Source organism: Psittacula echo (assembly GCF_963264785.1).
Source record: "Psittacula echo genome assembly, chromosome: 1".
Taxonomy (NCBI): Eukaryota; Metazoa; Chordata; class Aves; order Psittaciformes; family Psittacidae; genus Psittacula; species Psittacula echo.
Genome location: NC_137735.1, coordinates 46240431 through 46266854, shown reverse-complemented (window position 1 = coordinate 46266854; position 26424 = coordinate 46240431). Strand labels below are relative to the sequence as shown.

The 26424-nt window shown below is 37.1% G+C and overlaps 1 protein-coding gene across 1 annotated transcript in view; it reads right to left on the bottom strand.

Moving 5' to 3' along the window:
- Nucleotides 1–26424, bottom strand: part of PDGFC (platelet derived growth factor C) — a gene marked incomplete at its 3' end in the record, with an annotated part of 129316 nt that overhangs the window by 53107 nt on the left and 49785 nt on the right. The window contains exon 2 of the mRNA XM_080621143.1: nt 988–1183. Coding sequence (XP_080477269.1) covers nt 988–1183 — 196 coding nt within the window. The remainder of the gene's footprint in view (nt 1–987; nt 1184–26424) is intronic.

Sequence of the window (26424 nt, the reverse complement as noted above, 5' to 3'; positions counted from 1 at the left end):
ACAAATAACTACTTTGACAGGAAAATCTTGTGTGAAGTACCTCTCCAGGAACACATCAAAGGAGGATCTACCATTCAAATGACATATTTTATCTGTTACTTTATTTACTGAAAAGAGTTCAGGCAACATACCACTGCTCACACATTGAGTTTTTTTACGATGTGTTGCTGTGATGGCAGGCAGATACAGGATACAAGAGTTTAGGATCTCTCCCCCTTCACCCACCCATAGAAAGCATATATAATGTCAGCCTCTACTACCTCAAAAAATATCCAAAACTTGATCAATCAGATGATTTGGTTCAGAACCACATCCATTCTGCCATGTCATGGCTGTTCCCCACTCAAGCTACAAAGCCTCCAGCTGTGAGTCATAAAAAGGAAACACAGTTCCACAGGTCCTACGGAAACCCACACCAGCAACTGAGCAGACAGAATATTGAATTATTGAAGTCCAGAAAAATAACAATACCATTCAAGAATGTTAATGCCATAAGTGCTGTTTTTCATAGAAAACTGAGAACTTGACCATTAAAGGCCATTAAAATATTGTACAGCAGGGTGGCTGTTTTTTTTGAACAGGGATGTAGTACTTTGTGTCGTGACCTGAATTCCACTTCAGGTATCTTGCTTACCCAAATCTTCCCCGTAAAAATTAGACATTCATTCCTCTAACATTCTGTCAAGAATATTTTTCCCGATGTCAAAACTTTTGAGTGAGGAATTTAATATTTCACATTTTTTTTATCATAAAATATCTGTGGTGTAGATACTCTATGCAGAAGGAAAAATGAGGGGATCCCAAAGCTTTCAATCATGAAATCCTTCTCTAGCACTGCAAAACAAAGTCATAAACCAATACTTTAAAAGATACATTTTAAAAAGATATTGACACACAGGCGTCATTTTTGCGAAACTCAAGCAACACTTTTGTTCCATCCCCCACACCTCCCTTCAGATTTTTTAAGTTAAAGGAAAAGTAACTTACTTGCAAATGTCATCTTCTGGGTCCTCAAGCCCAAATCTTTCATCAAAAGTAAGCTGTATCCATACATTTTCATCTACTGCTACTAATCTCCATACTAGTACAGTATTACGTGGGTATGTGTGTGGAAACTTGGGACTGTGAATACTTCCATTAGTAGTCACAGTAATTATCTTCTCATGCTGAGGATCCTGCACCCCTATAGTAAAGACAGAAAACAGATGCATCAATACTCATTTCTTCTCCTTTTCATAAAGTGTTTGTATAGGATGCACAGATAAGGACACTTTTGTTTTGCTTTTCTTCACCTTGCAAGAAATTTCTGCTTGGAAAATCTGTATAGCAATAACAACCCAAAAGTGGTATTACTTTGCTGGCCAAACGTTATTCAGACCCAAGCCTCAAATGCTGTTCAGAAAGCAGAACAGAAGTTCAAATGGAGATAAAAGCAATGTGACTGTAAACACGGGAATCCTCACAGAAGCCCAGCAGCCCAAGGGACTACGTCATGCAGATTCAGTTATTACTGAAGACTGCACAGAAATCACATGAGGATACAGGGAGAGGTCTGCTTTCACCTACCACAAACAGGATGGTCCAAATTTGTCTCTTGTTAATGGAGACTGCCCTACATATATTGAGTCTGGTGATAAGGATTTTGATGACTGCCTCCTTCCTGAGGGCTGTCACAACGATGTTATCCCAGTACAGGAAAAGAAACTGGGACATGCTTGGGAAACTTGGAAAGTCACCAAGTGTAAGAAATTAGACATTTACTGACAAGCCTCAACCAAGTGCATTCTTCAAATTTCTTCACAGCATTGTTAGGCTAAATACATGTAAAATTAAATTAATGTTTTACAATGCAGCAGCAAATGAATCCAGAAGAAATAAGCCAACTACATTTGATTTTTAAAGCACATAGTAACACTTGAAAACCCTGAAAAGGTGGTTCTCTTCAGGAAGTCTTTCTCTGTAGACTTATGAAGTCTACATAAGCCTTTCAAAACTCTTCAGGTTATGAATTCGTAACTATGAGGAGTCACCAAAAAGAAAGTACTCCTCTGGTGAGTAGGAGGTATGTCCTTCAGAGCCCCAACCACTCCCTTCCTTGAGCAACTCAAGGAACCTCATTCTCAAGCACCCAGTATTTACATTCAGCAGCTGGAATCAGCTTATATTGGATATTTAGCTGCAAAAAACAGGCACTGACCTAATCTGAATACATTTTAACATTGTGACATACAATGATGAGATCTCTAGAGTGTACAATTTAATTCCATAAGCACATCAAATGAAAAAAAGCCTCTTTATGCTACAGCACATGACTTTTATTATCTTTGGCTTTTTCTAAAAACCTGTATAGTGTCAGTTTGACACTTCAGGCAGTAAATCACAGGAATTCTCAGAGTTTCCTATTAATAATTTTAGTAACAAAATAAATTTGTAGTTTTGTACTGGGCAGTTATTAATATTATTTTGTTTTCACAGAATCATAGAATGGTTTGGGCTGGAATGAATCTTAAAGATCATATAGTTCCAACCTCCCTGTCACGGGCAGGGACAGCTCCCACTAGATCAGGTTGTTCAAAGCCCTGTCCAACCTGGCCTTGAACACTTCAGGGATGGGGCATCTGCAGTTTCTCTGGGCAACCTGTTGCAATGTCTCACCACCCTCACAGTAAAAGACTTCTTCTTAATATCTAATCTAAATCTAGCCTCTTTTAGTTTAAAACCATTCCCCCTTGCCCTATCACAACATGCCCTTGTAAAAAGTCCCTCTCCAGCCTTCCTCTAAGCCCTGTTTTCAAGTATTCATTGCCTTTCTCAGTTAGATACTTCACCTTATTTTTGTGATTGCTTTATAACTGGCATTATGATGAACATTCATCTGAAGGTATGTAAAACTCTATATGCCTCAGTCTACAACAAAAATATACACTGAAATTGTACCTTATTATAGCTACATGTAAAGGCTGACAGCTAAATGAATCTAGTGCAAGAAAAGAGGGCCACAGAAACAGCATCGCTATTTTAAGAGAATTAATCTATACTTAAATATAATTTAAAGTCTGACAGATTTTTGCCTTCTACTCTTTTGGACTTGTGCCTTCTACTTGTGGCACGAAAATGGTAAATTTTCTTTTAAGCAGAATTGCTGCTTATGTAAAACTGACGGAGTGTGGTCTTGCCAGTATCCACACACTGCTGCAGAGGCCTGACTGCCTTGTGTACAAGTAAGAGAGGACAGCACACAGTAATAAGAAAAAAAGCACACATGCCAAAAGGCACAAAACCAGGATTCTTAATTTAGATGCTTCACTGGGTTTTTGTTAGCTGAGTCACAAGCATTTTTCTATAATGTATAGTATGTCAACTGAGAGCTGCGTGCTAAACACAGAAGCCAACAATAATAGAAATGACTTTCCCAGAGATTAGTACACCAGAATGTTATTTCCAAAGTATGCGAAGGTCCACCATTTCAGACAAACATGTCAAAGTGTGGTGTCTGACCACACTATATTCAGTGGTTCATTTTCTCTTTAAGAGTACACACAGGATTATAAATCATGTTATGTTTCACAACATATTAAGAAAGTATTTTCTTTGTATCATCAGGACAATGATAACAACAGCACTGCAATGAAGGACTGTAAATATCCAGGCATATCAAATAAGAAGTCAAAAAAAAACCAAACAGGCAAAGGAAAGAAAAGGCATGTGGCGAATTAGTGAACAGAAGTTGTGGCATCTCCAGTACCTTCAGCTCCTCCATTTGTACAGGAAAAATATCTATTTACTTTAGCACACAACAGTGTTCCACGAAAATATCAAATTCCTACACACATCACTTGCTCCATTTCAAATATTTGCTCTTGCACAGTGGAATTTTTTCTCTTATAAAAGAATTATTTTGTATGACTACAAAGCAAAGTAATTGCTGTCACTGGATAATGAAGCTTGTTATTTCTCTTCAGATAAGCTGCAATATTTCTTTTAACTGTTCTACATCAATTGTACCCCTGTACCCCAAAAACCTAGCTTTTTCCTACTGAGCTCATGCATGTTCTGAAAATTTCTCTTGAGTAAACTGTGTGAAGAGCACAGCAACCTGAAAGCGGCTGAGACTACAGCCTCTATTCTTTGTCATTCACTTTGCAATTCCTGACTTTATTTTAGGGGTAAATCAGTCCAAGTTACGCTGAAAAGGGAGCAACAAGTTCAGCAAGATTTACAGCGGTCAGCTGTGTAACTCCAAAACTATATACACTGCTGCTGTGATCTGTCTGCCTTTCTATTAACAACCATCCTCCCCAACCTCCCTCAAAAAAAAAAAAAAAAAAAAAAAGATCATTACTGCACAAACAGCATTGAACAACCCTGAAGAATCAGTTTCGGCAAGGACTGAGGTAGGCAAGCACCATCTCAGCCAGGGGATAACAATACCACACAAGGGAAATGGGGACAGACCAGGAGCAAACAATGTATTTGAATGTTCATTTAAAAGTTTCAACAGAAGATGGGCAACTGAGGTCATCTGCAGGATGAAGGCCTGGAAACGGGGCACACTAGATGGGGAAAATCCGTAGGCTGACCCAGGGATGCGACACGGTCATGCTTATTAGGAAAGGACAGCACAAGCTTAACATAGCCTGAAGTTGAAGAATGAGTCACCGCAGACGTCTTTGATGTTGTACAAGATGCTATCACCAGATTTATATATCTATCAATGTAGAAAGTCTGCCCCTGAAAATTGCAAGATTCCAGGCATTCTGAAAGCACAGCAGTGCCTAACCCTTCCACCGACGTGGTAACACAGATGAATAACCAAGGTATCACCAAACAGATCAGCAGATGCCACTGTAAACTGCAATTAAACCCACCGACTAGACAAGCTCATTCCTGCCTACTTCAAAGTAGGTCTCTTTCCCCATGGGCACAACACATTTCACAAAGATCAGCACTGACACTTTTTAAATATAGCAAATACCTCTTTCTTAGTACATCTACATAATCACTACATTTTAGTGAGGGTCATGGGTAAAACTTAGACAAATCACATACAGTTCAGGAGACAAAGAGCAGCAGAAGAAGAGAGGAACACCACAGGTGGAGCCATGGCCTCAGCATCAATTCACTTAAAAAGGCTGATTTACTTAAGAGGTTGCACAGCACTGGTAAAGTTTATTTTTAAAACTTTTTGCTAAACCTACACCAATTTTACAACAGGACAAGATGAGAATACTGCTAATCATGCACTGTTAATATATTATTTGATTCATTTCATTCAATAGCTCTTAATTAAATTTTAGGCCTTCAGAAACTACATTAGCTCACGTGTGGCTAAAAGATATATTCAAACATAAGAAAAGTTTCAACTCTAAATATTTACCGATTAATATTAGAGCTTTTCAAGCTATACAGTAATGTTGAAGCATGTGCACATCCTCTGCTTTAGAACTCAGGAATGAAAGGTGACAGTAACTAGTTGTTCATTACCACAGAACTTCAGAGGGAAGCAGGTTTTTTTAAGTAATCAAAAGGATTTCCTGACAACATTCCCATATAATTTTCACAGCACTCCACATATGTACAGAAGAAATTCATTGTAGAAGAAATTCATTGTAGAAGAAATTCATTGTAGAAGAAATTCATTGTAGAAGAAATTCATTGTAGAAGAAATTCATTGTAGAAGAAATTCATTGTAGAAGAAATTCATTGTAGAAGAAATTCATTGTAGAAGAAATTCATTGTAGAAGAAATTCATTGTAGAAGAAATTCATTGTAGAAGAAATTCATTGTAGAAGAAATTCATTGTAGAAGAAATTCATTGTAGAAGAAATTCATTGTAGAAGAAATTCATTGTAGAAGAAATTCATTGTAGAAGAAATTCATTGTAGAAGAAATTCATTGTAGAAGAAATTCATTGTAGAAGAAATTCATTGTAGAAGAAATTCATTGTAGAAGAAATTCATTGTAGAAGAAATTCATTGTAGAAGAAATTCATTGTAGAAGAAATTCATTGTAGAAGAAATTCATTGTAGAAGAAATTATTTGAAATGTGACATAACATGCCATTTCTTCCTCTTTCACCAACTTTCAAGAAGCAGTAAGCTTACTTTTGAAAGGCATACAGGGGTATGTCTTTCTGTCCTCTGTCACCAGTTCAGTTGCCTCTGGGCACTTCTTTGCTATGTAACAGTTAAAATTTACATTTAACTCTTGCTGGTAACAAAGGAACAGCCAAAAAATAGTCTGTTATTGGCAGAAAATTGAAAACAAATAGCTCTGTTCAATATTGTCTGTATATAAAATGGGGATCATGGCAAAGCCACTCAAAATCACACAAAAGCTGCTTTGAAGAAACCTCTAGAGGCCTGCAGTCCCAGCTCATGCTTGGGTTACAATTCCTGCTCACACCACAGCTGGTCACTGCTTGAGGCTGGGCATTTTTTAGCCAATACTCAACCCCTCTCATGAACAGAAACTCCACAATACCTTGGGATAACCTGCTCTAGTGTATCCCCCAAGTTAATATGTTTTTCCTAACATCCAATTTGAACCTCTCAAGCTGCAATTTCTAGCCATGGGTTTGGGGGTCTGTTTTTACACTCTGTGCCTCTACCATATAGAGTTTAACTTGGTCACCCCCGCAAGCTGCTCTTCAGGCAGCTGGAGGTCTGCTATTAGACTGCCCCCGAGCCTTCACTCCCCCAGATAAAGCAAGCCCAGCCTCCTCACCCTCCACTCACTGCATGCCACCAGTAAGATGCTGAGCCTTCAAAAGTCTGGCCATCCAGCCAATTTTCAACTTACCTAACAAGCATTTTGTTCTTCCCAACCATTGTGCTTCAAGTACCACAAGAAATGCTTTTGAAGCACTCAGGGTTTGTTTTCATCATCCACTTTTCAAGTAGTGAGAAAAGAAAACTTCACACAGGCTTACTGTATCTCCTAAGATAGCTTTCCTAAGTGCTACAGTTTGTGGCTTTTTGGAGTTATATCTCTGAGATACATCTAGCCGCCTGTGGGTTTTCCGTTTTAAGTTGCTTCTATGCTTTGATATAGCTACATGCCTGAAATCTTGACATGGTTCTTCAGGTATTAGTAAAAAAATAATATATAGAGAAATGCACATACCCATTGCACACACACAACATACACGTATGACCTGTCAACTACTGCAGAATTCAACTTCTAACTAGAAATCTGCTCATTTACACCAGTACTTGTTACCTAAATCAGCAAATGTAACAAGTACAGCATATAAAGTATAATATGGATGTAAAGTAACAAAGTAGAAACACGTAGGAGAACTATTACATCTTGCTTAGATTACTCCTCCCTCTGACACACTTACCTCACACACTTGAAAAGGTACATTAAATAATTCCAGTTCACACAATTCAATATAAATATATAGAGGATTGTCTTTGTTTTTTTAAAACCCTACAATGTAACCTGTTATTTTTTTTCTACAGTTACTATTTTGAGTTCAAACTTGTACTGTTACCTTAGGCAGTGAATATCATACAGTTTTTAACTGCTGGCTAAAGGTCTTTCTGCTGAACCTATGTAAAGAGCATTATGCAAAGGACTGTACACTGATGAAGTGAGCAGAGAAGCAAGAGCTTTCTAATCGATCTTCAGGAATGCTCGGTTTTGGCAGTTGTCCCAACAGGGAGGGACAAAGGAAGAAAAAGAAAGCGGTGGGGGGAGGGGGGGGAAGAAAGTGGGGGGAAAAAAAAAGACATCATTGGAGAACAGAGCATGGAACTGTAGTAATAGATTTAATAAAGTTTCCAAACAGCTGCATGACTTAACGTCTTGCAGAAGATAATCATGACTAATCATACGCTAACAAACCTTCTTTGATTCCAAATAGCATCAAGAAACAAAAATGAGTTTATACTTTTACTTTACAAGTTTATACTTCATAACCTTCAAGCATTCTGCCAGCACTTTGCCTAGTCCTCTGGCTTCTGCTCAAAGAGAATGGCAATTAAACAGGGGGTTTTGTGCATGGTAAATCTTCTTGCTATAAAAGTAACCTCTATTGAGATCTGTTTTCAGACCAGACTCTTTTGGAAGGCAGTCCTGGTCCTCAGCCTCTCAATATCTTTTAAAACTTAGATAAATACTACAGTTTAGCCAAGACAAAGAATTCCTTTTGCTAAATGTTAGATGAGGTAACCTTTTGGTGTTATCACATGCTCTAAGATCTAATTGTTTGAGAGTATTTCAATAGGCATTTATTCCAATGTCCACAGGTAAAGTCTTGGCTGCACTGGAATCAATATTAAAGCTCCTGCTGACTTGAATATGAAAGGAATTCCATCTATATTAAATATATAAAGCAGTTGGAATAATTATTTGATGATGGATTGATAATGATATCATCTGCTTTTTTCAGTCATGAGCCAATTATCCTGAAATAAACAGGATTGTTAGTATGTTGCATATTAATAAAATAAATATACATACCATTAATTAAAAAATAACTAAGAGCTCTGCAATACAACAATTAGCAGTTAAGGTTATTATAGAAATATCCTTTTATGGATAAAATAAGTATCAAGCTGGTCCTTTTGATAACATTTTTTCATATTTTTTCTTGCCTCAGGTTTTTTTCCTAATAACAATATTATACTGCAAGTAACCATCACATAACATACAGGCTCTAGTCAGCAACTGCTCCCTATCTCCCTCCTCTTCCATTAAACCTCAAGCTTGAGTGACCTGTGTCATCTCAGACAGAAAAGGCTTTACTTAAGGGAAAAAATTCTGGCCTCTTCCCCAACCAAAACTATTTAGATATTAAATAAATTAAGTTAGAATCATGAGTTGTTCTGGAGGTGCAAATGATGAGGCAAGGACATAACATTTCTAGTACAGAGTGCTGTGGACATTTTATAGGCACTAAATTACAGTTAATTCCAGTGAGAATAGAATTATTTGTAGGTGCACTGCAATACAGAAATGCCAAAGAATTGATAACTACAAGAGCATACATATTTAAAAGATTAGAGACTAGAATCTCCTTGCCAAATACAAACAGAATAAGTCACTGAGAAACTAATTTGATTTCACACCTGTACTTTGTTAGCAAGAAGAAAACACATCAGGCTAACACTGATGCAAAAAATTTTAATTTTTAATGCTATTGTCTGAAGAAATATTCTTCAATAGAAGAATAATTGTTATTCTCTACTTTTCATTAGTCATACATGGTTTGGATAACATCTGAGCATTTGACTCTCATCTATATGCCATTACTGTATTAGACAGATACAGCAGAAGAATCATTCAAAGTTCACCAGCCAGGATGAATGAGATAGAACTAAAAATACCTGTTGTACGCACAGCAAAAGAACAGCTATTTCTTTTTTATTTTCCTTCACTTTAAGTGATTTACAATTCATTTACATTTACAGTATGGTCTCTAAAGGCCAAAGTAGTATCTGGAACTGTGATGACAGAAAAGCCATAACAAAATGCGTTACTCAAAGTACTGGGGTTTTTATTCCTAAGGGGGGAAGGATGTGGGGAAAAGAATGGAAAAAGGGGAAGGAGAAAGAAGAAGAAAAGGCAAAAAACACCATTCTGTGTGAATCACTCCCCTTGTGTTTTCAAGGGTTGGCAAACAGTAAACAGCTCCATGATCAATAGTATCAGGAGCAGACAACATAATATTATTGATGTTTTCTGTATTCTATTTCCTCTTCCCCTGCAGAAGGCAGAAGTGTTTTACATATCCTGCACTGACAAAATTACGTGAATAGATATTGAAAAGCTGAAACAAAGCCTAACAGTATACAGCAATGGATGTATTTTCCAGGTGTATCTTGTAGAAGACCAGAACAGCAGGAGGTTCAGTCTTATTTAAAAACGAACAGGTAAAATGAGTAGCCCACAGGGATAATGAAGCTCAGAAAGGGACAGGCTTTTGAAAGCTACTTATCCAAGCTTTAACAAACACATGATTAAAGTGGTCTGGGGCAAAAAAAATTGCAAGTCTCCTTGGAAAAGTACAACTTACTATACATGAAAAAAGTTGTCAGTAGAAAAGGCCTGCTGTAAGATTTAATGGTGAGAGAGACCAGGAAGCAAGAACAAACATTAAACCAGTCAAAGGGTTGCCCAGCTGGAGGTATTCATATCTACTAGGAGATAACAAAGTTATCTCTTTTATAAAGACAAAAAAAAAAAAAAATCTTATGTGTTTGGGTGGAAAAAAGTGATCATTTTCAAATATGTAATCTTTCCAGTTCTTCTCCTACTCAGATAGGAGTTGTGTTGTTTGGGGATTTTTTTCCTACAGGAAACTGATTTAGCAAAGCTTTGAAGAAACTTAATGAAATTCTTAAAGGTAAACAAACATTAACAGAAATTACAACTAAAAATAGTATCTGAGGCAATAACAGAAACTCAAGTCAGTGTGAAAAACATCACATATAAATGCTCAAACCCAGCACTTGCAATCTGTTTTCAACTTTTTTTATGGCAGCACTTACAAGCTACATCCAAAAATCAGCTTTGTTAGTACTAGAGACCACACATATGCCCGCACGCTATCAGTCAGTCTGTCTTGAAAGACTGTACATACCCACCAAGGTAGGGACAGGGAAACAGACCAGTATTACCCTGATTTTTCAGGCCATGCATGGCACAGTGATTACAAGTGCAAGAAGGTAACTTTAACAAAACCATGAAACGAACCTGGATTGCCTTTCACCTCACTTAAAAACATTAGTCTCAATGCCATCTCTTAAATCCTGCTTGTATCTCATTTTCTAATACAAGCTATGACTCCCTGCTTTTAAATCCATGTGATTCATGTCCTTTAGAGCAAATTTCTTTAAAACCTGACCCATTTGAGAATTCTACTTCCAGAGCTTAAGTCTGACTTCGCTTTTGAAAAGCAAGGCTTAATTCTATTATGCTCCTTTTCTTTATGGCTCCTTCAGTTTATCTTGTGCAGCACTTGTTAAGAGCAGATACTAGTAAACATTTGGGAAAAAGATTATGGTCCACGTGGTATTCAGTCTGAATAAATAGACTCTATGGATATGGTATGTATTAAACAGCTACATCTCATTTTAGATATTATTCACAAGGAAAAATATAACCTTGCCCTGATCACATTTCCAGAGGGGGAAAGCAAAACCAACAAACCCAACACTACCTTTAGAAATACCAGTCCTGAAATGTCTTGGTTTGCCTTTCCATTGTTTTGCTATTTGTGTGGATTTTACTTTTTTAATTCTTCACACAGTGGAGCACTATTCAAACATTTAAGATGACCACCAGCCATATTTCAAGTTCTGAAAAGAAAGAGTTTTTCAAGACAATTTTGAAAGCGTTACTGCTTAGCTACATGAAAATATAACTCTGGTTAACATTTGTAGCCAGAAAATTATAGTGATGAATTTATGTAAGAGAAGGCATAAAAGAAAATCAAAGATTTAAGGGGTTTGTACATTACAATTGATGTGTGACTGCACACAGGTAGGGCTAGTTTTAACTACTGAGCAAATAACTGTAACAATGAACTCAATGTGGCATTCAGTTCACTGTAGCAAACTACTACAGTTTCTGCCAGACTCTGGTACAGAAATAACATTGCAACTGGAAACTCTAAAAGGCAGCTTAAAGCTGCCTCAGGCTTGCATTACGTATACAGAAAATGCACCTCCAGCATATCCTTATGTAAAAAAGGGTAAGAGAAACAAAGTACTATAAAGAAATTATTTGGCATCTGTTTATGTATTTTCTGAACTGGATTACACTATACTTCCAAATTCAGAGACGAAGAAAACATTACATGTTTAATATCCATTAGAGCAAAAAAAGATTTTAGCTGGTGTTAGCCTGCTAAAACAAAGCTTTTGGACAAATAAAATGCCTTCATCTCATTAAAATTTGATTGCTAGAAGATGATTTGGCAGAAGTTGGTCATGAAACATCAATACTGATCTGCAGAAATGAATACAATGCAACTGTTATTGAACTGGAAGAACTTCAAGTAGACAGAACTCAGTACAAAATCAAACTTGAAACACTCATTTCTAGTATCTTTGCATGGAAGATTAAATCATGCAAGACTTTAGGAAAGTACTTTTCCAGAAAAGGATTTGCATGTCTAGAAGCAATTCAGAAAGGAAGCACAAGTCCAGCTACAAAAGACATTCTATCCTTCTGCAAGGAGAAAATATATGAGCTTTGTACAGTGTAAAAATGCCATATGGAGGAATAATAATTTTCTCAACTCCTTCTGTTAACTTGCATCTCTGATCCTGTTGGTTATTAAACCAGTAGTACATGAATACGAGGATACTTTTACAGATAGACCACAATGAGAAGCAATCAATATTTAGATTAACTGATGGATGAGAATTTTCTTACGATAGGAGATTTCTAGCTTCAGTGAGAGAACTCTTGCCATTCTAACTTCAGCTAATTAAAATAATGTCATTTTCAGTTAACTGCAAGTGGTACAAGCCTACCTAATCTTTCAGCCTTTACTCACACCAAAGACTTCATGGAAGTCAGATGAACAATCTCCTCACATTTGTACACAATTTATCCTTTCTCTACCCTGCCCTATTTTTTCCTAAGATGGACCATAAAGGCACACTAGAGCAGCAATAAGAAACCTATGTCTCACAGCATGTGCAATACAGTAGTATATAACGGGTTCAAACTTAAACAGGGGAGGTTCAGGTTAGATATAAGGAGGTTCTTTACTGTGAGGGTGGTGAGGCACTGGAATGGGTTGCCCAAAGAAGTAGTAAATGCTTCATCCCTGGCAGTGTTTAGGGCCAGGTTGGACGGACTCTTAGGTGACATGGTTTACTGCAAGGTGTCCCTGCCCATGGCAGGTGGGTTGGAACTAGATGATCTTAAGGTCCTTTCCAACTCTAACTATTCTATAATTCTATTTTAAGTAAAACTGCTCCCAGAAGACCCTTTTGCTAATCTATTATAGCAGGTGTCCTTGAGTAGGACTAATAGCAGGGCCCTGGGAACCATCACAGTCACAAATTATGCCATTTCCCATATGAAGCTCAAGCTTTTATCACTAGATCTTCTGATATTTTATTTGGCCTATCTTTAATATCAAAATCTTCTTCTAGAATTATGTTTAACCCAAGATGAAGAAGCCTTACATGGGATCTCTGAAAAAAGCTCCGCAGTTGTAAAATAAAAAGTGAGATTTGAAATTCTTAAGTCACTCCACTATCCCTAGTTTCAGATAAGTTTCTCATTAGTCAACCTTTTTAAAACTACCCTGTTTAAAACTGTATGTGCTGTTCCCAAGAGTTTTGCAATCCTGCACAGTGATGTATTCTTTCAACATAATTTGCTCAATCACAGCACTGCATCAAAAGCTACAGTCAGTTTGAAATCCAACATGCCAGGTATGCTGCTTTCCACAACAGTGTCATCCTCAGTGGTATTCAGGATCATACGTAAGTAACAGATCAGTGTTCAGCTAGATCTGTCACTTTACGGTTTTTTTGAACTTTAACCCTTGCCACACTACCCATGAGATTCTTGAGCATTGTTCAAATTCTTCAGAAAACACACATGGGCATATGGGACAGCTGGGGGAAATCAATGGTTAAACTGCACTTTGCACAATTCCCCTGAACTTCTGGAGAACAAGCAAACAGCATAAAATGAAATAAGACCCTCAATGGCACAAGTTGATGGCTGCCCCGAGGGGACAGTCATTGAGACAATACGGTTTAAGATTCAGTGACAGAACAAATAGTGACATACCTCAGTAGTGCTCTCTTGCCCCATATGGATATTGGAAGCCCATCTGCCCACCAATAAATACAAGCTGCTTCACTGATAATTTATCCTAGGTCAACTGTAAGCTCAGTCAGGATATCTGATGAAAATCACTTTCCAGTCTTTTCACACTTTTCAGGTGTTTTGGATCCTTGTTATGGCTGAGTCTGTATTTTCACTTGAACTCCATGTGGTGGAAGGTAGAACTATTAATTTCACAGGCACAGAAATGCACTTGTTAACTGTAGTTTGGACAAGTTGAATTCAAAGTTCACTTCCTATTGCCCGAGTCTCAAGGTAAGGAAGAAATCAAATTCCAGGACTCTTTACTAAAACAAGTGAAACAAAAAGGATTTTGGCCTAGTTACACTTGGAGTCACTACAGAATTACTTGAGTGTTAATCTCCGTGCTGTAATTGTAAAAGACAGCTATATCCTTTAAAACAGAAGAAAACCATAGCAATTTCAATGAATTGAAATTGTGCCTTATATTAAGGCACAGCATTTTTCCATGGTATAGCAGCAGCTTCCTACACAGCAGAGAACAGCTTTTATAAGTAACTACATCTTGATGAACATTTCATTTATAATTTTATGCCTAAGAATTCCAATGTATTCCAACATAAGGCATTTATCAACCATTTCAACACTAGTAGGTGAAGCTGGTAATTTAATTGCAAACCAAACAAGATAGGAACATCAAGCCCTTGAGCTTATGCTGTCATGTAAATTAGAACGAACAAAACAATTAATATGTGAATAATCTAATCCAGCGGCACAATTACTGGTGTGTTTGAATCACTTGGTGATAAATGGTGTAATAGTTAAACGTGCATATCTGAAGCACATGATGGCTGAAGAAGAAAGTAAATAGTTTTCATATCTAATCAGTTCCACTCTGCAGAATTTCAGCAATACTAGTGATGATCCATGATTGTGTTTACTTAGTCCACCACAGCACTGCATATAGAATTCCATATACACAGAATATTTAAGATGAAACTGAAACTTGTTAATTCAGTGCTTATTAGGATTTCTAGACAACTGGTCTTAATTCCAGGCACCTTAGCTGAAGCCTATTTTATGAAAATCTTGCACTATTAGAAAAAAGGTCCAAAGCGCTACAGAGGCTGTTTGAAACTGAAAGGTTGAAGTTAAGATTATAATATGCCACAGGTAAAGTATTATCTGCACATCAAAGCCCCACTGATGTAAAGAAATATGAAGTGCTGGATGCCAAATGCTGACTGCCTCCACTGTGAAGCTGAGTAAGAGAACAGATTCCTGAGTGAAAACCAACTGCGAACATGTTGTGTTGTTTTGGAGCTGCTTGTTTTTTTGGGGAGCGGAGGGGTAGGAGGACTGGTGGTCTTGTTGGTTTTGTTGTTGTTTTTAATACAGCCTAGTAATATTTTTTAAATATTTCAAGTATTAAGTATAGTGAACAGCCTTGGTCTTCTGCAAACGCACACAAGTTAAATAATGTTCATGGTAAACCTGTCTTGATGACTAGCGAGTTCACTGTTTGAGGACTCCTTCACTGACCAGATTTGAAGGAAGGAACTGATTTGGCTCTTGCTGGCTGCAATTTAAATTAACACAATCTGTTTGTGCAGTGACAGAATGATGAGGTTAGCTGCTGATAACAACATTCTCTCAGAAGATTATTTTAAAATATGGGCATTACATGCAATTTTCCTAAGAATGCTCAAAAAAAGAAAAATCTAACAAAGTTCAGAGTAATTTTTTAAATCTAGAAGATGTCTGCAGCTCACACTGTTTAGGTGTAGGTCTTCAGCAAGCCTTAGGGCATGAGAGGGTGCAGAGCAGGAAGAGGAGGAGGAGGATTGGTATTTCATGGTATTACTCATTTACACAGAACTAAATGTTACTGAAACAGTTGATTTCACTGCAAGTAGCTGGACTTGTGCTTCCTTTCTGAATTGGAGCATGTTTTTGATCTATCTCTGTAGTGAGAAAAGTTTTCAAAACAACGTGCAAGTTGAGGTGTCACTCTCACAAGAAGAAAGGCTGAACAAACATTTCACTTCGAAAACACGACTTCTTTTTAAAAAAACTAGTAAATACAGACTTGGTAACAGATACACATCCTTTCATATGGTACTAACTTTAAGTTGGTTTCTAATCTCATTTCCATCAAGATATTATTTTAGAGAGAATCAGAGTTCACTTCATCCCTGGCAGTGTCCAAGGCCAGGTTGGACAGAGTCTTGGGTGATGTGGGCTACTGTGAGGTGTCCCAGCCCATGGCAGGGGGGTTGGAACTAGATGATCTTAAGGTCCTTTCCAACCCTAACTATTATATGATTCTATTAAAATTAATGAGACCAACTCTTTCTGGACTATGCTGCAGTAAGACACATGCTGACACACCAAGAATTGATATTTTTTACTCTTATTAGAATCTATGAAGTAGAAAAAAATCCCTACATACACAACTTTCATCTAAACTATTTAAACATGAAGAACACAAGGCAGAATGAGTTGACGTGCACCCATATACAATATATTTATTGAAAAACGGATAAAAAATCCTTACGCTGTTCCATCAATTGAGAATATTTGTTACTTCACAGTTCAGCAGAAATAGCTCTGTGATCTGTGAAGTTTTTTCAGATTTCACTCTGTGGTTTACAATAAAAAAGTTTTCTTGGAATAGAATCTCACGCTAATCTTTTCAATTTTTATGGCATGTCTAATTACTACTAAGTGCTCTTCTGGAAGTAACATCAAATCTACTTGTCAGATCCAGGGAACTCACAGCACAAGTGAAAGTGAGAAAATAATTAAAAAGAACAACAACAAAATAAAGTCAACATCTCATTTTGAAATTGGACAAATCTGATGAAGGTTAAAGTGATCCCACACTCTCAGCTCATGGGAATGCAGATCTGCCACTGGAAGGAGTCTTGTTTCCCCAAATTGGAAGAGGAGAGCAGAAACTGTTTCTGATATCTCTGAAGACCAGCTGCAGACCTAAAACTAATAAAGATGAAAGTCTTCGTGCCCACTTCAGAAGAGATGTATGTGAAATATATCAAATATCAGAGGCATACATGAAATCAACAATGCTAACAGCCATGCTAAAATGAGTCCACACTATTACAATCATTAATAACAGGAAAAAAAAAAACAACAACAAAAAACCCAACCAAAACCAACTAAGGGTAAAAAATTAAAATGTGTCAGATTCAGACTGTCACATTCCCCAGGATTTTTCAAATTACAACCCAGGGATATCCTCAGATCAACATTAACCAATCTAATTATTCCACTATCTCGGTGTGGAAGCATTTGCTCTAGTTCAGCAGGGACTTTGAGAGACCCTAAATGGACTTAAAGAGTGACAAAAAGAACAAATAAGGATGTCACCACCAGGAACCCAAGCGATTCCATGCATCACGTACATGGAAAGAGTCCTTCCTGTCTCCTGCAAGTTTAATTTTGCATTTGCAGCATCATTCTACCAGTGTTTACTGCACCTCTGAGAGTCCCAGTGGTGGGGCCCTTCCCTTGTGTGAGGGAGGTGAGTCCACCTGGCACAGTGCCACTGATGCTGCTTTCTCACATCATCTTTATTAGGGTCAAGCCTGGCACCAGCTGCACCAGGGGACTTCTGCCTTTACAGTCATTCTCATGTCTCTGTGGTATGCACACCATCAGAAAGCCAATAATATTCTGGTCAATATCGTCCTTTCCATACGCTTATAAAAAGCAATTTCTTTAAGTTTTCTGGTCGAAGTAGACTGAACAGAACACCTTGTTTATACAGGTATTTGTTTTCCCAGGCACAGAGCAAATCGGCTATTCTAGGTGCAGTTGTCCTCAATCATATCCTATCCATCTAATGTATTAAAAGAATGGTATTTAACTGTGAGATAACCAACAGAAGATACGTATACGTTAGGGCATTTCTGACATTTGCTGTACTGATAGGACTTCCTTTGGAAGACTTCCCACAAGTACTGTAAGCTTTCAGAAGGGTCTGCATTTGCACTTTGTCCAGTGTTGTTTATTATCCTTAATACTGCTAGAGATGGATCTAGGAAAATGTTAAGCAAGAGCCCAATTGAAACAAAGTAACCTTTGCAAAGTAAAAATAGTATAAATTAATAAAGGGGCTGGAAGCACAGTTTCTTTCTTTTTTTTTTTTTTTTTGGCAACTTTTCACATACAACCCTCTCCACCCCTGGAAGTCGGAAAATTGCGTTCCATTCCATTTTCTGGTATATCCTGCAGACAACAGTAAGCCTGTTTTATCTATTTGCAAAATCACTTGCTTTCCTTGAGACTGCTGTTAAAATTCAAGCTGATAACAAACTCACCCTCTTAACTCAGAGACATACGTGTCACTCCCCCAGCACATACCCCTCAAGCTCTAATGCATGGTGCATGATGGAATAAGAAGTCAGTAAACCCAAACATACACTCACAGCTCACCCCAAAGGTGTTCATTCACACAATATTCTCAGACTTGCTGAAGGCATTTATATCAGTTATATCTGATCTGTTTTCCTATTCTAAAATTCCCTTCACAGGGCAACTTCTTTTTCCGTTAGTGCTACTGGAAAATAACATCACCTAATACTGAGCAGCATCAATACTTACCAGAAATATCCAATTAAACAGCCCAGAGACTTGTTAAATTCGTCTTCTAAAGCTTTAACTTTTACAGTTAGTGTAAGAAGAGGAGAGTTAAAAAAAAAACCCAAAACATTTCCTTGGGTTATAAATTTGATATTAATATTTATTCAAATTCTTGTTACAAGCCAAAATAACTGTGTCTTGATGTGAAAAGGCAAGAGTTAAAATAACAAGTTTAAGGGCGTTCTGTGTAAATATAAATGAAAAAAAAGCAACTTATGATAAATACTCGCTGTGTCTATCTAGTCATGGAGATAAATCCTGAAAGATGATGAGAACCATCCCCTTTTTCAACAGAGCATGTAATTATCTTTTCACCAGGCTCATGTTACCGACCAGTCTGGGCTAGACGACCAGTCTTAGATTGCTAACATAACAAAATCTTACACCTTTAATACAATGGAATTTATCCTCAGCCAAAGCAAAAAATTAACTTAAAATATTTAATGACCTCCAAAGCTAAAGAAAACCCATTAAACAGCTTTTAAGTGCACTAAGAAGTTCAGTTTAGATTTTACTATTACTGAAACATCACACCACCAGAAATTCATTAAATCTTCCATTATATTTATTATTATTATTATTATCAGCATTATTACGGGGGTGAGGGCAGGTAGTTACTTGCTTTTTTCTCCCCCCTTTAAATTCAGAGTACTTGTAACATTATTAATACTCGGATGTTTAAATTAGCCATAGTCATTTGATGACACAATCTACTGGAATCCTTCTCATCTGCTCTTTCTCTCTTTTATTCCATGTACATTACAGCTGGTAACATGGATGAAATCCAGATGTTATGTAAACCAGCTGCAAATATGTGCTTCTATATCTAAGCCTCCAGTGCTTTTACTCATACACAGAAAATGCTTATCCTGTCAATGGCTGTGAGATAATTCACTGAATTGTCAGCTGCTATGCCTCATTAACAAAAGTCAAAAGAACCCCCAGCCAAACTCCGCTCTTGCATTAAATTTGGATACCAGTTGGCTATCAAGTTACTCACTTAATGACAGAATGTAATATTTTGTGTATCAGTTTTGTGTTGTGTTTTGTGTATTTTTCCTATAAATTCATTATTCATTGCATTGGATTTTTTCATTCTGGTCCATACATACATAACAGCACTATATAAGAGCTGGTGATTTGTTCTCTCCTGCAGCTCAACAAAGTCTTAGCTAAATCTTCAGTCCTACCTTATTAACGAAAATTAAGGCCCTAATTTTTCTCCCATTCCATTGCTTTAACACAGAACCACATGAACATTGAGTCAAAAACTAAACTGATGACAAATTCTGAAATGGTCCTGTTAAACCTGATATATTTGACAGTCTATATCCAGACAGTAAAAAACTATTACAATTTTTTTCTCCACACTCACACACAAAATGATACTCTCATACTTCTGTTGCCATCAAAGATGATGGAAGAAAAACGTTTCCGCTTTTGATTAAGCAATTTCATCTTGAAAGGCACTATGGAATCCTCTTTTTAACTACCTACAAGGCTGTCCAATTTTAATCATTAGTCATCATACAAGACTTGTTCCCAGTACTGGTGCCTTTGCAAGGAAAAGAGGGTTAGCAACCAGTAAACATTTTCTGCCATATATGATGCAGAATCCAGCAAGTTACTTTGCCCAAATTAAGAGGTATTCCTTTTATTTACATACAACCATATACATAAACACATATGCATATAAAAAAAAACCACAAAAAGACATTCTATACATAATTCTAAATAATCATGTTTGTGAGAATGCCTGTGTGAATATACTGTGTCCTGGGAAAAGCACCCAGTTCTGCCTAAATTCTAGCTGAGGAAAGATGACCCACCTGCCTACAGCATGCTTCAACTCAGGACAAATTCTGAGTGAGTTACCATGCGGGGACTCTCCATATCACAACAGCAGCTAGCTGTCCAACTCCGTATCACCAGTTCCCATTTTTTACTGGGGGATGGTCTTGCATGATTTTAGCAGAAGCAGATGAGCCCACTCTCACCCAGCTGAATAACAGAGGTGTGAGCATGAATGCAAAGAACAGCAAACCTCAGTATGAGGCTGAAGAGAAGTTCTGAAAAATACTCAGAATTGGTGTAAGATTTCAGGAAGAAAATACTGAAGGTGTTTCTACAAATGGAGTACCACAGTATCCACTACTAAGTGACTAAGATCAGACAGAATATTAAAGAAAATTGTCTTAGGTACGTATCTATCCCCGATTCATAGGGATGTAAGAAAAAATAAATGCTTCCAGTAAGTTATGAAGTATAATGCACTACAAAGCAGAAAGAGGCTGACAGTGCAGTGCTGACACAGCCAGGGTAACAGCCACCTACAGTTTCCAATTTCCACAGGTCTCCACGCAGTAGGACTGTGCAAGGAACACAGATGTAATTTGTCTCAAGTTATTTATTTTTTCCTCTATGAGACCATAACTTCACTGGGTTTGTTTGGGTTTGCAGCAGTCAACTGCAAAGATTTTCAACTGGGAAAACTACTCCGTGGATATTGAGGGTTCTCAATTTTCCCACCACAGCAGCAAAACTGGATAGTGCCCTTCCAGGACACTGCTTAGCAAGTACTAACTGGCCATGTATTGTAAGTGATTACAGACTGGATTATTATTTATACAAGATATATATACTGGACCTTAAACATTACCATAAAATATAAGTGCAGTTATCAAAAAGGGCACCAGTTTAGTTTATAGAGTAATGCTTTACTGATGATTGTATTCCAGAAAAAGAGCAGAAGTGTGAAAACCTAATTTAACATTCTTAAGTTTCTGTTTTCATGACTATTCATCAATTTTAACTGTGAAAAATAACATAATTTTCATTCTGTATTATCTAGGCTTTTTGATTCTTTTCAGGTTTTTTTATAACAGAATGCCATTTTCCATGACATAATATCAACTGCAGTCAGTCACTACAGTATTGCTAACAGTAGTCAAAATTTTCAGTACAGGCATCCTAAAGAAAAGGCCTTTTTTTCCTCCCTAAATTACACTTCTTCATAACCCATTACTCAAACTTTTCACTTCCATTTCCAAAAGCAGGAGTTTGAACTTTCTACATATCAAAGATGAAGCTTTAAACTTTCTCCTTACTCTATTACGTTTATGATTTTCTCCTCCTTTCAATTTTGAAAAATGTTGATGTGAACAAGGAACAAAAAAAAGCCAGTTCTGGAAAAAAAAAATAAATAAAAAGAATCTCTGCTGTCTCTGGAGGAGGGGAGAGAATACTTTAAAAACTATTTCACCAAACATTTTTCTTCTTCCTTTCCTCCTGTAATGAAACAATAATAAATGCAATCCTTATAATAAGTAATTAGTCATTTTTCAGGTTGACACATTTCTGATTTCTAAGATGACTGCTTTAAAATTTAGGTATAAATCTTACACTTGATGTTTTCCACTTATATGGACAACATAAAAGCTTTCTGAAAAAAAAAAAAATATGGAAAATCACAGATATTCTCATTTCAGATCAGAGGTTAAAGACCTTTTTTTCCTCTAACCAAACTTATGCAAACAAAGGGAGAGTTCTACTATCCTATCTTCTGCAGATTAACCATGTTTTCCAAAACAAAAAACCCTCAAGTTGCTTTCCATTCTTTTAGCAGATTCATTTAAGCTACTTTCATCTTGACAGAAAGATAAAAATCTAGTCAACAGCAGGATATAGATCAAAAAGCCTTTGCCTGTCATAAACAACTTCAAATTGTGGCTCATAAAACAATAACACTCCACTTATTCAGTGTGCCTTGCTTTCAGAGTGGTGTTTTAAACATTTTTCTTGCAAGTTCACATTGTTTCTCCCTTCTATGTAACTACCACTATTACAGTCTACAACTGTAGTGAAGCAGAACTATTCCTATGAATAAGAAATATTAGCATAGATATCTTGCAGTGTCAGAATGAAGGATTACAACACACATGCATGTGTACAGGTGTTTAATATTTCTCAATTTAATACTATCTGGGTGCTTCCATCAAGAAGGTGCTATGAAGTGCTTTTTGGAGACACACAAAGATGAAATGTTTTGGTACCAGGTGTCTCCTTCCAGGACAGGCTATCATGTGTGTGCAGTTAGGTAACAGCCAAGCTAAGCAAACTATTTTTAAAGCCTATTCTTGCAGCTGTCTTCATTCTCTTAGTACAGCTGTGCAAGCCATGAGAAGTTTACGTCATAATTAACTGTTTTGCTTTCACTTTTCATCTCCTCTATAAAAGGCATATAATCAGCCACTTTTATGCTGAAGCTTGTAAGTATAATTACTACTATAGTAATTAAACCAAACTTAACAAGTGCTATTTAGTCAGAATCATAGTGGAGCTTACAGTGTTAACTAATTCCTGCTGCTAGTGACAAACTACTCTCAGTAGATACTTCATAAAGCAAACCTCATTTCTCTTTTGGCTGCATCACTATCACAAGAGGTCTCTTGTATTTATTTTTTCTTACATAGTTCCTAGCAGAAAACCCCCCAAACTCCCAAACTCTTAAGACTGAGGATACTTCTGTCATGTTCTGCATTGGTGCTGTTCCTATGCTCTAAGGGGGTTAAACCTAGTTGGATTCTAACATCCTGCTGTTACCTCCTATTTTCTGTCAGACTATATGGAAATATGCGCAGTTTTTGATAGCTCTATTATGTAAATACACTTTTTAAAAAATATCTGTATAAAATATCTAAGAGCTTTTCCAGTCTAAATACAACCCCAGTATTTATTCGCACTACTATTTGTGAGGTCTCTGATTTTTGTAATCACTTTTGCAACTTACAACTCTTACAAAGATCTGAATGACGCACAAAGAGCCAGCTTCTGCCATCTCCCTGGGGACTGCTCTCAGAATAACACACTATTCATAATGATTAAGCCTAGTCCTCCACAGGAATATAGGACAGGCTGATTTTTAGCAGCATCTTCAAAGAAGAGAAGTCTTCAGAGTAAGCCTGTTTTTTCAGACTACATCTGCCCAAAGCCCAGCATAAGTCTCAAAAAATAAAATGATTCTGTGTTTGCATGGCTCACAAATGGTAAGAGTCAACTTTCATCTCACAGAATCCAAATTGCAGTCAGAAAAATTATTATGAGCACACTTGCCATCTGTACTCAAACATTGATGGCGCAACTGGATTGACTGTATACGAACAGAAATGGTCTCAGAAAGATTTAGATTACAAAACAGATAAAATATAACAGATGTGCCCATCAGCAAGCAGGCTGGCATTCGCTCCGCAGCAGCTGAGGCTTCTGAGAGTAAGCATACCCAAGTAATTAATCTGTTTTGAGCTTTCAAGTCACAAAAAAAGCACAAGTTCAAAAGTACCCTAAATGAAGGTGGAGGAGGGATTTCTTTCTTCGACCATGGATGATAAACAAGATCTTGCACTAAACCCTGTAGTATTCTTCTACTCTAGATCCAGCTTCAGCCAACTCATTCTGCAATTCTATTCTATGGTGAGCTGGGCAGACCAGCTACCTGCCCACAGAGACTCCAGGCACAACAGAAATGGGCTAAAACGAGAGCAAACACCATGCAGCAAACCTTGAATGAGCATTATTCATTTGACTCACATAGGTTTGATCACTGCAATGCCCACAGGCCCAATACAGCCACACTAAGCGTGAGGCCATGGAGAAAATCAGATTGTTTCGAAGAGTGGTCCTTCCCCATGGAGGAGGTCACTGCCTAAAGCTCACTAAGGGAGGCATGCAGCACACCATTATACAGACAAACCTAGGCTCCTGCTTGAATCAGAGCTAAGCATCATGTATACTTCCATCAGTATCAACGGGCCACCTTCCTCATGGGAAAATGGAGATTTTGAAAATCCTGGGAAAATCTCCTTGGGCTAGGAACTGATCAGTTTCCTAAATCCCATGCAAGTCTGTTAAGGCAAAAAGAAAGGAACCCCACCATCTCTTCTAATCTTGTCTCTAAATTACCAAAGCCAGTAACTTATTTACACTGCAATTATTTTTTTCTCCAGTACATTCAGATGGTGTTCCACTTGCAAAGACCATGATTTACTGGGTATGTCACAATCTTCAAAGAGAAAAAGAAACTTAAGAAACCGTCTTTAAGTATTTGCCAAGCTTCTACCAGAGTGGCAGGCGCATCTGACAAAGGTTCATCCTACTTTACTAGTTCTGGAAAAAAATGCAACAGATACAAATACTGTTTCCAAACTGAAAGACAGAATTTTGGAAGAAGCCCAATTTTTTTTCCACTCTACTGATCTGAGAATGACATAATGACCTGATGAAGTCAACTGCCAAATACTTCTGAGGCAGACTTCAGGAGCACCAGATGGCATTATTCAGAGGTTCTTCTAGTCCTGGTCCTACTGGCTGGCTCAACAGCATTAAAAAAAAATTGTTATTTTCCATATGAAAACCTACTTCTGACCACAGTAGTATTTCCACTGCAAAAAGGTTAGGTGCTTGGAGATGACACAAGGCAGACTGGGTTTTGCCTAATAACTCTCCAGTCTTCAAATGCAATTTATATGTAGTTAGGCAGCAGAATAAGTTAAAATACATACTGTATCTATATTAAAATTCTAAACAAATACAATTGAAAATTAGATTTTGCAGGTAATATGCATCCCAGCCTTGTCTTGCCAGTTGCAACTCTGAAAACCTCGGGTTCTCAGATAATTCAAGCTAATGCTAACAGCATTTCTAGTTTTACATAAAAACACTCTATTTTACCTACTTTTTTTGTCTCACTGGCAAGCATTATTTTAAGGAAAAGCATCCAGTTCTCTACAAAAACCTCCAAAAGTTATCAGAAATACTGTCTAGAGAGGACCTGAATGTCAGAGTCTAATGCCAGAATTTAAGGACCATATAAATTTGCATTAAAAGCAGCAAACATCTCAGTTTCATGACACCATGACATAGCGTAATGGATGTTATATGCTATGCAAAGGAGGTACTTTCAAAGTAGTTCTTCTCTCTTGTCAATACCAAAGGAAACACCAGTACAATCCACTTTGAAACTGGAAGTGGGCTGACAGAATAATGCCAGGTGTAAGAGCTGCAGCAATTTTAGGTTTTCTTGGGAGCTCTGGACAATTGCTTAAACCAACAAAAAAAAAAAAAAAGTTAACAGTGGCGCTGGTTACTACCACCACATCCTAAGGACTGGTATCATGCCGCATATTATCTTTGAGAATCGGTACATAAATATACAGCACAAGAATTCAAGTGCACCTGATTTATAGAAGTCATTAATTGGTAATTAATTTTTAATGAGCTTGTTATAAAAAAAAAAAAAAGGTTAATGACAACACTCTGTGAGCTTCCCTCCTGTTCCTACTCCTCTTTCTCCTTCAACTTGAGTGAAGGGTTTAGTTTGACCTTCCAGCAATTATGCCCTCATTGCTACAAAACTTACTGATCTTATTTCAACATTCTTAACGCTACTTCACTAAGATTTCTGGTGGACATTCATAAACCAGCACAGATCCACAGTAAAGATCCGAATTAGCAAACCAGCTGAACAACAATCAAACATCCACCACCAGCCCATCATCAGACTCTTTTTACAGACAAATCAGTATTGTAACATCTCCAGCACAAAATAATTATTAAGAGGAGACCAAAACACAGACAAAGAACAGTTATATCCAACATTATTGGAAATATTTCACTTATATAAATAAGATACCAAACAATGTCTTTCAAAGGTACTGAAATGAATTAACATCAAGTCATGCAGCAGCTGGGGAAGTCTGCTACTTAGTAAGGGATCCTCATTTGCAGGTCTTATTTCTCTAAAGTCAGCATGAGCAAAAGGCAGCACAGGTTTTTGTTCTTTGAAGATTATTCTGTGCTTTTAATTTTGATCATTCTGAAATAAGAAAACAGTGTTGCAATGCCCTGGTATGTTAATGGCAACTTTAATAGGTTATTTATGTGAACTGTAAATTTACAAAATCCCTCAAAACAAAC